This window comes from Microchirus variegatus, assembly GCF_963457635.1.
Source record: "Microchirus variegatus genome assembly, chromosome: 19".
Taxonomy (NCBI): domain Eukaryota; kingdom Metazoa; phylum Chordata; class Actinopteri; order Pleuronectiformes; family Soleidae; genus Microchirus; species Microchirus variegatus.
Window position 1 is genome coordinate 6,112,595 of NC_139820.1, and position 14,011 is coordinate 6,126,605.

The 14,011-nt window shown below is 32.8% G+C and overlaps 1 protein-coding gene across 1 annotated transcript; it reads left to right on the forward strand.

The window, feature by feature from the left end:
- Positions 1-11,193: 11,193 nt before the first annotated feature.
- mettl26 (methyltransferase like 26) lies at positions 11,194-13,744 on the forward strand. The gene is made up of 6 exons (XM_083905997.1): positions 11,194-11,500; positions 12,127-12,289; positions 13,038-13,097; positions 13,190-13,257; positions 13,365-13,443; positions 13,538-13,744. Exons 1-6 carry the CDS (start codon positions 11,307-11,309, stop codon positions 13,592-13,594), a joined length of 621 nt encoding a protein of 206 aa, XP_083762123.1. The 5' UTR covers positions 11,194-11,306; the 3' UTR covers positions 13,595-13,744.
- Positions 13,745-14,011: the final 267 nt, after the last annotated feature.

Consider the following 14,011-nt stretch of genomic DNA (forward strand, 5'->3'; position numbering starts at 1 on the left):
ATAGTATAGTATGACGTACTACATAGTATAGTATGACGTTTTTGTCAAGTTTTGGACCAAAAAAACGTTTTTCAAAAAAATTGTCAGATTTTGGACGACATAGTATAGTATGTCGTTTTTGTCAAATTTTGGACCAATTCTTTTTTTTCTCCAAAAATGGCCACATTTTGAAGACATAGTATAGTATGACGTACTACATAGTATAGTATGACGTTTTTGTCAAGTTTTGGACCAAAAAAACGTTTTTCAAAAAAATTGTCAGATTTTGGACGACATAGTATAGTATGTCGTTTTTGTCAAATTTTGGACCACATGTTTTTCTCCAAAAATGGCCACATTTTGGAGACATAGTATAGTATGACGTACTACATAGTATAGTATGACGTTTTTGTCAAGTTTTGGACCAAAAAAACGTTTTTCAAAAAAAATGTCATATTTTGGACGACATAGTATAGTATGGCGTTTTTTGTCAAATTTTGGACCAATTTTTTTTTCTCCAAAAATGGCCACATTTTGAAGACATAGTATAGTATGACGTACTACATAGTATAGTATGACTTTTTTGTCAAGTTTTGGACCAAAAAAACGTTTTTCAAAAAAATTGTCAGATTTTGGACGACATAGTATAGTATGTCGTTTTTGTCAAATTTTGGACCAATTTTTTTTTCTCCAAAAATGGCCACATTTTGAAGACATAGTATAGTAGGACGTACCACATAGTATAGTATGACGTTTTTGTCAAGTTTTGGACCAAAAAAACGTTTTTCAAAAAAATTGTCAGATTTTGGACGACATAGTATAGTATGTCGTTTTTGTCAAATTTTGGACCACATGTTTTTCTCCAAAAATGGCCACATTTTGGAGACATAGTATAGTATGACGTTTTTGTCAAGTTTTGGACCAAAAAAACGTTTTTCAAAAAAATTGTCATATTTTGGACGACATAGTATAGTATGTCGTTTTTGTCAAATTTTGGACCAATTTTTTTTTCTCCAAAAATGGCCACATTTTGAAGACATAGTATAGTATGACGTACTACATAGTATAGTATGACTTTTTTGTCAAGTTTTGGACCAAAAAAACGTTTTTCAAAAAAATTGTCATATTTTGGACGACATAGTATAGTATGTCGTTTTTGTCAAATTTTGGACCAATTTTTTTTCTCCAAAAATGGCCACATTTTGAAGACATAGTAAAGTATGACGTACTACATAGTATAGTATGACGTTTTTGTCAAGTTTTGGACCAAAAAAACGTTTTTCAAAAAAATTGTCAGATTTTGGACGACATAGTATAGTATGTCGTTTTTGTCAAATTTTGGACCACACGTTTTTCTCCAAAAATGGCCACATTTTGGAGACATAGTATAGAATGACGTACTCCATAGTATAGTATGACGTTTTTGTCAAGTTTTGGACCAAAAAAACGTTTTTCAAAAAAAATGTCATATTTTGGACGACATAGTATAGTATGTCGTTTTTGTCAAATTTTGGACCAAATTTTTTTTTCTCCAAAAATGGCCACATTTTGAAGACATAGTATAGTATGACGTACTACATAATATAGTATGGCGTTTTTGTCAAGTTTTGGACCAAAAAAACGTTTTTCAAAAAAATTGTCAGATTTTGGACGACATAGTATAATATGTCGTTTTTGTCAAATTTTGGACCAAATGTTTTTTTTCTCCAAAAATGGCCACATTTTGGAGACATAGTATAGTATGACGTACTACATAGTATAGTATGACTTTTTTGTCAAGTTTTGGACCAAAAAAACGTTTTTCAAAAAAATTGTCAGATTTTGGACGACATAGTATATGGTATGTCGTTTTTGTCAAATTTTGGACCAATTTTTTTTTCTCCAAAAATGGCCACATTTTGAAAACATACTATAGTATGACGTCCTAAATAGTATATTATGACGTTTTTGTCAAGTTTTGGACCAAAAAAACGTTTTTCAAAAAGATTTCAGATTTTGGACGACATAGTATAGTATGTCGTTTTTGTCAAATTTTGGACCAAATTTTTTTCTCCAAAAATGGCCACATTTTGGAGACATAGTATAGTATGACGTACTACATAGTATAGTATGACTTTTTTGTCAAGTTTTGGACCAAAAAAACGTTTTTCAAAAAAATTGTCAGATTTTGGACGACATAGTATAGTATGTCGTTTTTGTCAAATTTTGGACCAATTTTTTTTTCTCCAAAAATGGCCACATTTTGAAGACATAGTATAGTATGACGTACTACATAGTATAGTATGACGTTTTTGTCAAGTTTTGGACCAAAAAAACGTTTTTCAAAAAAATTGTCAGATTTTGGACGACATAGTATAGTATGTCGTTTTTGTCAAATTTTGGACCACATGTTTTTCTCCAAAAATGGCCACATTTTGGAGACATAGTATAGTATGACGTTTTTGTCAAGTTTTGGACCAAAAAAACGTTTTTCAAAAAAATTGTCATATTTTGGACGACATAGTATAGTATGTCGTTTTTGTCAAATTTTGGACCAATTTTTTTTTCTCCAAAAATGGCCACATTTTGAAGACATAGTATAGTATGACGTACTACATAGTATAGTATGACTTTTTTGTCAAGTTTTGGACCAAAAAAACGTTTTTCAAAAAAATTGTCATATTTTGGACGACATAGTATAGTATGTCGTTTTTGTCAAATTTTGGACCAATTTTTTTTTCTCCAAAAATGGCCACATTTTGAAGACATAGTATAGTATGACGTACTACATAGTATAGTATGACTTTTTTGTCAAGTTTTGGACCAAAAAAACGTTTTTCAAAAAAATTGTCAGATTTTGGACGACATAGTATAGTATGTCGTTTTTGTCAAATTTTGGACCAATTTTTTTTCTCCAAAAGTGGCCACATTTTGAAGACATAGTAAAGTATGACGTACTACATAGTATAGTATGACGTTTTTGTCAAGTTTTGGACCAAAAAAACGTTTTTCAAAAAAATTGTCAGATTTTGGACGACATAGTATAGTATGTCGTTTTTGTCAAATTTTGGACCACATGTTTTTCTCCAAAAATGGCCACATTTTGGAGACATAGTATAGTATGACGTCCTACATAGTATAGTATGACGTTTTTGTCAAGTTTTGGACCAAAAAAACGTTTTTCAAAAAAATTGTCAGATTTTGGACGACATAGTATAGTATGTCGTTTTTGTCAAATTTTGGACCACACGTTTTTCTCCAAAAATGGCCACATTTTGGAGACATAGTATAGAATGACGTACTCCATAGTATAGTATGACGTTTTTGTCAAGTTTTGGACCAAAAAAACGTTTTTAAAAAAAAATGTCATATTTTGGACGACATAGTATAGTATGTCGTTTTTGTCAAATTTTGGACCAAATTTTTTTTTCTCCAAAAATGGCCACATTTTGAAGACATAGTATAGTATGACGTACTACATAATATAGTATGGCGTTTTTGTCAAGTTTTGGACCAAAAAAACGTTTTTCAAAAAAATTGTCAGATTTTGGACGACATAGTATAATATGTCGTTTTTGTCAAATTTTGGACCAAATGGTTTTTTTCTCCAAAAATGGCCACATTTTGGAGACATAGTATAGTATGACGTACTACATAGTATAGTATGACTTTTTTGTCAAGTTTTGGACCAAAAAAACGTTTTTCAAAAAAATTGTCAGATTTTGGACGACATAGTATATGGTATGTCGTTTTTGTCAAATTTTGGACCAATTTTTTTTTCTCCAAAAATGGCCACATTTTGAAAACATACTATAGTATGACGTCCTAAATAGTATATTATGACGTTTTTGTCAAGTTTTGGACCAAAAAAACGTTTTTCAAAAAAGATTTCAGATTTTGGACGACATAGTATGGTATGTCGTTTTTGTCAAATTTTGGACCAAATTTTTTTCTCCAAAAATGGCCACATTTTGGAGACATAGTATAGTATGACGTACTACATAGTATAGTATGACTTTTTTGTCAAGTTTTGGACCAAAAAAACGTTTTTCAAAAAAATTGTCAGATTTTGGACGACATAGTATAGTATGTCGTTTTTGTCAAATTTTGGACCAATTTTTTTTTCTCCAAAAATGGCCACATTTTGAAGACATAGTATAGTATGACGTACTACATAGTATAGTATGACGTTTTTGTCAAGTTTTGGACCAAAAAAACGTTTTTCAAAAAAATTGTCAGATTTTGGACGACATAGTATAGTATGTCGTTTTTGTCAAATTTTGGACCACATGTTTTTCTCCAAAAATGGCCACATTTTGGAGACATAGTATAGTATGACGTTTTTGACAAGTTTTGGACCAAAAAAACGTTTTTCAAAAAAATTGTCATATTTTGGACGACATAGTATAGTATGTCGTTTTTGTCAAATTTTGGACCAATTTTTTTTTCTCCAAAAATGGCCACATTTTGAAGACATAGTATAGTATGACGTACTACATAGTATAGTATGACTTTTTTGTCAAGTTTTGGACCAAAAAAACGTTTTTCAAAAAAATTGTCATATTTTGGACGACATAGTATAGTATGTCGTTTTTGTCAAATTTTGGACCAATTTTTTTTTCTCCAAAAATGGCCACATTTTGAAGACATAGTATAGTATGACGTACTACATAGTATAGTATGACTTTTTTGTCAAGTTTTGGACCAAAAAAACGTTTTTCAAAAAAATTGTCAGATTTTGGACGACATAGTATAGTATGTCGTTTTTGTCAAATTTTGGACCAATTTTTTTTCTCCAAAAATGGCCACATTTTGAAGACATAGTAAAGTATGACGTACTACATAGTATAGTATGACGTTTTTGTCAAGTTTTGGACCAAAAAAACGTTTTTCAAAAAAATTGTCAGATTTTGGACGACATAGTATAGTATGTCGTTTTTGTCAAATTTTGGACCACATGTTTTTCTCCAAAAATGGCCACATTTTGGAGACATAGTATAGTATGACGTCCTACATAGTATAGTATGACGTTTTTGTCAAGTTTTGGACCAAAAAAACGTTTTTCAAAAAAATTGTCAGATTTTGGACGACATAGTATAGTATGTCGTTTTTGTCAAATTTTGGACCACACGTTTTTCTCCAAAAATGGCCACATTTTGGAGACATAGTATAGAATGACGTACTCCATAGTATAGTATGACGTTTTTGTCAAGTTTTGGACCAAAAAAACGTTTTTCAAAAAAAATGTCATATTTTGGACGACATAGTATAGTATGTCGTTTTTGTCAAATTTTGGACCAAATTTTTTTTTCTCCAAAAATGGCCACATTTTGAAGACATAGTATAGTATGACGTACTACATAATATAGTATGGCGTTTTTGTCAAGTTTTGGACCAAAAAAACGTTTTTCAAAAAAATTGTCAGATTTTGGACGACATAGTATAATATGTCGTTTTTGTCAAATTTTGGACCAAATGTTTTTTTTCTCCAAAAATGGCCACATTTTGGAGACATAGTATAGTATGACGTACTACATAGTATAGTATGACTTTTTTGTCAAGTTTTGGACCAAAAAAACGTTTTTCAAAAAAATTGTCAGATTTTGGACGACATAGTATGGTATGTCGTTTTTGTCAAATTTTGGACCAATTTTTTTTTCTCCAAAAATGGCCACATTTTGAAAACATACTATAGTATGACGTCCTAAATAGTATATTATGACGTTTTTGTCAAGTTTTGGACCAAAAAAACGTTTTTCAAAAAAGATTTCAGATTTTGGACGACATAGTATAGTATGTCGTTTTTGTCAAATTTTGGACCAAATTTTTTTCTCCAAAAATGGCCACATTTTGGAGACATAGTATAGTATGACGTACTACATAGTATAGTATGACTTTTTTGTCAAGTTTTGGACCAAAAAAACGTTTTTCAAAAAAATTGTCAGATTTTGGACGACATAGTATAGTATGTCGTTTTTGTCAAATTTTGGACCAATTTTTTTTTTCTCCAAAAATGGCCACATTTTGAAGACATACTATAGTATGACGTCCTACATAGTATAGTATGACGTTTTTGTCAAGTTTTGGACCAAAAAAACGTTTTTCAAAAAAATTGTTAGATTTTGGACGACATAGTATAGTATGTCGTTTTTGTCAAATTTCGGACCAAAATATTTTTTTCTCCAAAAATGGCCACATTTTGAAGCGATGTATAGTATGACGTACTACATAGTATAGTATGACGTTTTTGTCAAGTTTTGGACCAAAAAAACGTTTTTCAAAAAAATTGTCAGATTTTGGACGACATAGTATAGTATGTCGTTTTTGTCAAATTTTGGACCAATTTTTTTTTCTCCAAAAATGGCCACATTTTGAAGACATACTATAGTATGACGTCCTACATAGTATAGTATGATGTTTTTGTCAAGTTTTGGACCAAAAAAACGTTTTTCAAAAAAATTGTCAGATTTTGGACGACATAGTAAAAGTATGTCGTTTTTGTCAAATTTTGGACCAATTTTTTTTCTCCAAAAATGGCCACATTTTGGAGACATAGTATAGTATGACGTACTACATGGTATAGTATGACTTTTTTGTCAAGTTTTGGACCAAAAAAACGTTTTTCAAAAAAATTGTCAGATTTTGGACGACATAGTATAGTATGTCGTTTTTGTCAAATTTTGGACCACATGTTTTTCTCCAAAAATGGCCACATTTTGGAGACATAGTATAGTATGACGTACTACATAGTATAGTATGACGTTTTTGTCAAGTTTTGGACCAAAAAAACGTTTTTCAAAAAAATTGTCATATTTTGGACGACGTAGTATAGTATGTCGTTTTTGTCAAATTTTGGACCAAATGTTTTTTTTCTCCAAAAATGGCCACATTTTGAAGACATAGTATAGTATGACGTACTACATAGTATAGTATGGCGTTGTTGTCAAGTTTTGGACCAAAAAAACGTTTTTCAAAAAAATTGTCAGATTTTGGACGACATAGTATAGTATGTCGTTTTTGTCAAATTTTAGACCAATTTTTTTTCTCCAAAAATGGCCACATTTTGAAGACATAGTATAGTATGACGTACTACATAGTATAGTATGACTTTTTTGTCAAGTTTTGGACCAAAAAAACGTTTTTCAAAAAAATTGTCAGATTTTGGACGACATAGTATAGTATGTCGTTTTTGTCAAATTTTGGACCAATTTTTTTTTCTCCAAAAATGGCCACATTTTGAAGCGATGTATAGTATGACGTACTACATAGTATAGTATGACGTTTTTGTCAAGTTTTGGACCAAAAAAACGTTTTTCAAAAAAATTGTCAGATTTTGGACGACATAGTATAGTATGTCGTTTTTGTCAAATTTTGGACCAATTTTTTTTTCTCCAAAAATGGCCACATTTTGAAGCGATGTATAGTATGACGTACTACATAGTATAGTATGACGTTTTTGTCAAGTTTTGGACCAAAAAAACGTTTTTCAAAAAAATTGTCAGATTTTGGACGACATAGTATAGTATGTCGTTTTTGTCAAATTTTGGACCACATGTTTTTCTCCAAAAATGGCCACATTTTGGAGACATAGTATAGTATGACGTACTACATAGTATAGTATGACGTTTTTGTCAAGTTTTGGACCAAAAAAACGTTTTTCAAAAAAATTGTCATATTTTGGACGACGTAGTATAGTATGTCGTTTTTGTCAAATTTTGGACCAAATGTTTTTTTTCTCCAAAAATGGCCACATTTTGAAGACATAGTATAGTATGACGTACTACATAGTATAGTATGGCGTTGTTGTCAAGTTTTGGACCAAAAAAACGTTTTTCAAAAAAATTGTCAGATTTTGGACGATGTAGTATAGTATGTCGTTTTTGTCAAATTTTGGACCAATTTTTTTTCTCCAAAAATGGCCACATTTTGAAGACATAGTATAGTATGACGTACTACATAGTATAGTATGACTTTTTTGTCAAGTTTTGGACCAAAAAAACGTTTTTCAAAAAAATTGTCATATTTTGGACGACATCGTATAGTATGTCGTTTTTGTCAAATTTTGGACCAATTTTTTTTTCTCCAAAAATGGCCCCATTTTGAAAACCTAGTATAGTTTGACGTACTACATAGTATAGTATGACTTTTTTGTCAAGTTTTGGACCAAAAAAACGTTTTTCAAAAAAATTTTCAGATTTTGGACGACATAGTATAGTATGTCGTTTTTGTCAAATTTTGGACCAATTTTTTTTTCTCCAAAAATGGCCACATTTTGAAGCGATGTATAGTATGACGTACTACATAGTATAGCATGACGTTTTTGTCAAGTTTTGGACCAAAAAAACGTTTTTCAAAAAAATTGTCAGATTTTGGACGACATAGTATAGTATGTCGTTTTTGTCAAATTTTGGACCAATTTTTTTTTCTCCAAAAATGGCCACATTTTGAAGCGATGTATAGTATGACGTACTACATAGTATAGTATGACGTTTTTGTCAAGTTTTGGACCAAAAAAACGTTTTTCAAAAAAATTGTCAGATTTTGGACGACATAGTATAGTATGTCGTTTTTGTCAAATTTTGGACCAATTTTTTTTTCTCCAAAAATGGCCACATTTTGAAGACATACTATAGTATGACGTCCTACATAGTATAGTATGATGTTTTTGTCAAGTTTTGGACCAAAAAAACGTTTTTCAAAAAAATTGTCAGATTTTGGACGACATAGTAAAGTATGTCGTTTTTGTCAAATTTTGGACCAATTTTTTTTCTCCAAAAATGGCCACATTTTGGAGACATAGTATAGTATGACGTACTACATGGTATAGTATGACTTTTTTGTCAAGTTTTGGACCAAAAAAACGTTTTTCAAAAAAATTGACAGATTTTGGACGACATAGTATAGTATGTCGTTTTTGTCAAATTTTGGACCACATGTTTTTCTCCAAAAATGGCCACATTTTGGAGACATAGTATAGTATGACGTACTACATAGTATAGTATGACGTTTTTGTCAAGTTTTGGACCAAAAAAACGTTTTTCAAAAAAATTGTCATATTTTGGACGACGTAGTATAGTATGTCGTTTTTGTCAAATTTTGGACCAAATGTTTTTTTTCTCCAAAAATGGCCACATTTTGAAGACATAGTATAGTATGACGTACTACATAGTATAGTATGGCGTTGTTGTCAAGTTTTGGACCAAAAAAACGTTTTTCAAAAAAATTGTCAGATTTTGGACGATGTAGTATAGTATGTCGTTTTTGTCAAATTTTAGACCAATTTTTTTTCTCCAAAAATGGCCACATTTTGAAGACATAGTATAGTATGACGTACTACATAGTATAGTATGACTTTTTTGTCAAGTTTTGGACCAAAAAAACGTTTTTCAAAAAAATTGTCATATTTTGGACGACATCGTATAGTATGTCGTTTTTGTCAAATTTTGGACCAATTTTTTTTTCTCCAAAAATGGCCCCATTTTGAAAACCTAGTATAGTTTGACGTACTACATAGTATAGTATGACGTTTTTGTCAAGTTTTGGACCAAAAAAAGTTTTTCAAAAAAATTGTCAGATTTTGGACGACATAGTATAGTATGTCGTTTTTGTAAAATTTTTGACCAATTTTTTTTTCTCCAAAAATGGCCACATTTTGAAGACATAGTATAGTATGACGTACTACATAGTATAGTATGACGTTTTTGTCAAGTTTTGGACCAAGAAATCGTTTTTCTAAAAAATTGTCAGATTTTGGACAACATAGTATATAGTATGTCGTTTTTGTCAAATTTTGGACCAATTTTTTTTTCTCCAAAAATGGCCACATTTTGAAGACATAGTATAGTATGACGTACTACATAGTATAGTATGACGTTTTTGTCAAGTTTTGGACCAAAAAAACGTTTTTCAAAAAAATTGTCAGATTTTGGACGACATAGTATAGTATGTCGTTTTTGTCAAATTTTGGACCAAATTTTTTTCTCCAAAAATGGCCACATTTTGAAGACCTAGTATAGTATGACGTACTACATAGTATAGTTTGACGTTTTTGTCAAGTTTTGGACCAAAAAAACGTTTTTCAAAAAAATTGTCAGATTTTGGACGACATAGTATAGTATGTCGTTTTTGTCAAATTTTGGACCACAGTTTTTTTCTCCAAAAATGGCCACATTTTGGAGACATAGTATAGTATGACGTACTACATAGTATAGTATGACGTTTTTGTCAAGTTTTGGACCAAAAAAACGTTTTTCAAGAAAATTGTCAGATTTTGGACGACATAGTATAGTATGTCGTTTTTGTCAAATTTTGGACCAAATGTTTTTTATCCAAAAATGGCCACATTTTGGAGACATAGTATAGTATGACGTACTGCATAGTATAGTATGACGCTTTTGTCAAGTTTTGGACCAAAAAAACGTTTTTCAAAAAAATTGTCATATTTTGGACGACATCGTATAGTATGTCCATCCATCCATCCATTATCTACCGCTTTTTCCTCCACCAGAGGGTCGCGGGGGGTGCTGTGCCCATCTCAGCAGACATTGGGCGATAGGTGGGGTACGCCCTGGACAGTTCGCCAGTCCAGTATAGTATGTCGTTTTGGCAAATTTTGGACCAAACTTTTTTTCTCCAAAAATGGCCACATTTTGGAGACATAGTATAGTATGATGTACTACATAGTATCGTAAGACGTTTTTGTCAAGTTTTGGACCAAAAAAACGTTTTTCAAATAAATTGTTAGATTTTGGACGACATAGTATAAAATTTTGTACCAATTTTTTTTTGCAAAAAATTGTCACATTTTGGAGACATAGTATAGTATGACACACTACATAGTATAGTATGACGTTTTTGTCAAGTTTTGGACCAAAAAAATGCTTTTTCAAAAAAACAGTCCCATTTTGCACAACATAGTATAGTGTGACGTGTTTGTCAAGTTTTGGACCAAAAGTTATTCATCAAAAAATGTTTGACAACATAGTATCATATGTAGTTTTTCTGTCAAATTATGGACTTTGAATTGACACTTTTACATGCGTCTCTTTTACTTTTGTGCTCAATGGCAAAATTGCTCTTTGGCCGCATGAGTATTTTTTCTTGCAGTACCACGACTGGCCACCATGAAACGTGTCGTCAAGGCACTCGCACCGCCCCCCTTGTTACTATTGGATGTAGGAAAAGTCACGTGAGTAAATGCGGAAGTGCGGCATTTTCGGTGGAGAAACAAAACATTCGGTGGCGTCGTCGCTGAATTTTACTCAGTCTCTCTCCGGTGTTCCACGGTGGGCCTGTACAAACTGTACCGTATTTACGCTCGACACTGCTGCAACCGAGGGGTCGGAAAGATGCTGTGCGCCGCCGCCGCAGAGAGGAACAAGGAGCCCCTCCTGGCGGTTCTCCTGGAGAACGTGAACACCGGGAGGTTCCTGCAGGCGCTGGAGATCTCCTCCGGTACCGGGCAGCACGTCACACACTTCGCTCAGGCCCTGCGGAACATAACGTGGCAGCCGTCAGAGTATGACCAACAGTCTGTAGCCAGGTACACACCATATTTATCTAATGTCTGCGTAATAAACTTGACATCATGTACTCAAATGTCACATACAACAGTAGTAGTAGTAACATAAACAGTAGCTTATATTATACTTATTGAATTTAGGGCTATAACTATATCATGATTATTTTCATAAATGTTTATATGAAGCAAAGAGACCAGACAATATTCACTGAAAAATCAGGAAACTTGAATAAAAATCAGACTCAAAACAATTCATTGATGATCAAAATTGTTGATTTATTCAGTAATGAATTAATATAATTAATAATCGGTTAATCGAGTCTTCTTGGTGCGTAACACTGAGTTATTCCATACCTTGTTGTTTGTTTACCATCTGCTCCCACAAGTGACTTGGACTTTGCCCCTTCAGGTATCACAACGTCTGCTTTTACAAGTGATCGACATACTGAGGTTACGATGTCATAAGGAACATTTGATGTGAACGGGAAAGTTACAGCGCGTACAGAGTCATTCGTGTAGAGTTACGGCACAATGAGCGACCAACGGGACATTTAATTATTGATTTTCTTGACCCCAGTGACTCAAAACACTTGCTATGGACGTGGACACAGAACACAACAACAGTGTCCTTTTGTTCCCGTTCTCAGTATAGAAGCGTACAGAGCTCACCACAAGCTGAACAATGTGAAACCCGCCATGCACCTGGATGCTTCTCTGCCCCATCAGTCGTGGGGAGGGATCCAGCCAGAGAGCCTCGACCTGGTCGTCAACATCAACATGATCCACATTTCTCCCATGGCTTGTACAGAGGTAGGAGTTATTTTATTGACATGCTCGTATATCCTGTATATTAATTGTATATAAAAATTACATTTTAATATGTCTCCTTACTACTTTTCTTTTTATCTTTAAACAACACAAAATCATTTGGATGAGTCACTGACTAGTAAATGGCATAAATAGAGCGGTTTTTCATTCCCACTCCCGCACTTGAACTTGTGTCCTTGCACTACGTGGGTTTAAGTACTGAAAATATTGTGTAACTTGATGATAGTCAGTGACTCAATCTGTCAGAATCGGTGCCCAGAAAGTGCAAGAATAATTTTTTCAGTGAGGTCAGTAAAGATTTGGATTTGTGCTTCCGATCTCTTACATATTACCGTCAAATCCTGTCTGAAAACACATATATTTAAACTCCCTTTCTCACAAAATTTGACAGAAAAGTCATACTATAGTATGTCGTCCAAATTTTGACAAAGAAGTCATACTATAGTATGTCGCCCAAAATTTGACTAAAAGGTCATACTATAGTGTCGTCCAATATTTGGCTAAAAAGTCATAGGTTAGTATGTCGTCCAAAATTTAACAAAAAAAAAAGTCATAGTAGTGTATGTCTTCCAAAATTTGACAAGAAAGTCATACTAGTATGTTAGTAGTAGTATGGGAACTGGCTAATTTATGTCATTCAGATATTACATATTATTTTCACCGACTTTGGTAAATACTCACATTTGGTCAGTTTGATGACACTTAAATCCAAATTTTGAATTTCTAACAGGGTTTATTCAAAGGGGCCGGAGCAGTGTTGAAGCCGCAAGGTCTTCTGTTGACATATGGGGTGAGTGAAGAGAATTTTTTTTTTCGATTCCTAAAGATGCACTCGCTGCATCTGGTGATCGAGTAAACAGGGTTGTGTCACTGTGGTTTCAGCCGTACGCAGTGAACGGTCAGATCAGCCCACAGAGCAATGTTGATTTTGACTACAGTCTACGGCGGAGGTAAAAAAAAAAAATAGATCATATCACACACAATAAAAAAAGAAAGAAATATCACCTACGTGATAACTGCTGGTGATAATTAGAAGTTCTATTTTTAAATATTTCAGGAATCCAGAGTGGGGGCTCAGGGACATCTCCCTGCTGAACTCTCTAGCACAGAGAAGCGGTTTGTTCCTGGAGAAAATGGTAATTAAACAGCGAGTTTGTTCCTTGCAAAATAAAACACACAAAAACAATTATTATTATTATTATTTTACTAATATATGTGTTCTCTCACAAGGTGGACATGCCGGCAAACAACAAGTGTCTTCTGTTCAGGAAGGAGAGTTTGGTGTGAAAAGCGCTGCGTGGTTGTCCCCGGATGATCGAAGCGCCTTAACTTTACGCCTGAAGCTCGGATACTTTTCCAGAACTGTGATTCGGTCACGTTCCTCCTACATTTTAATACACAACACATGCGATGATATTAGTTGACGTGAAGTATTCTGTGAACAGTGATAATCTATATATTGCACATATGAATAAAACAAGTAAAGAGTCACGTGGTTGTGTACGGTACTGTATTTAACAACAGCCACCTGTTAAATACTGTCATTTATTTTTGCAGAGAATGTCGGTAAAGCTAATTTAGCAGAAGTGCTTTGTAAGAAAATGAGCTGGACATTAAATCTTAACAAGGGAATCTATATAAAACACGTTATATCAATGAAACACGCTAAATAACAGGAAAAATACAGAAAACATCATAATATTA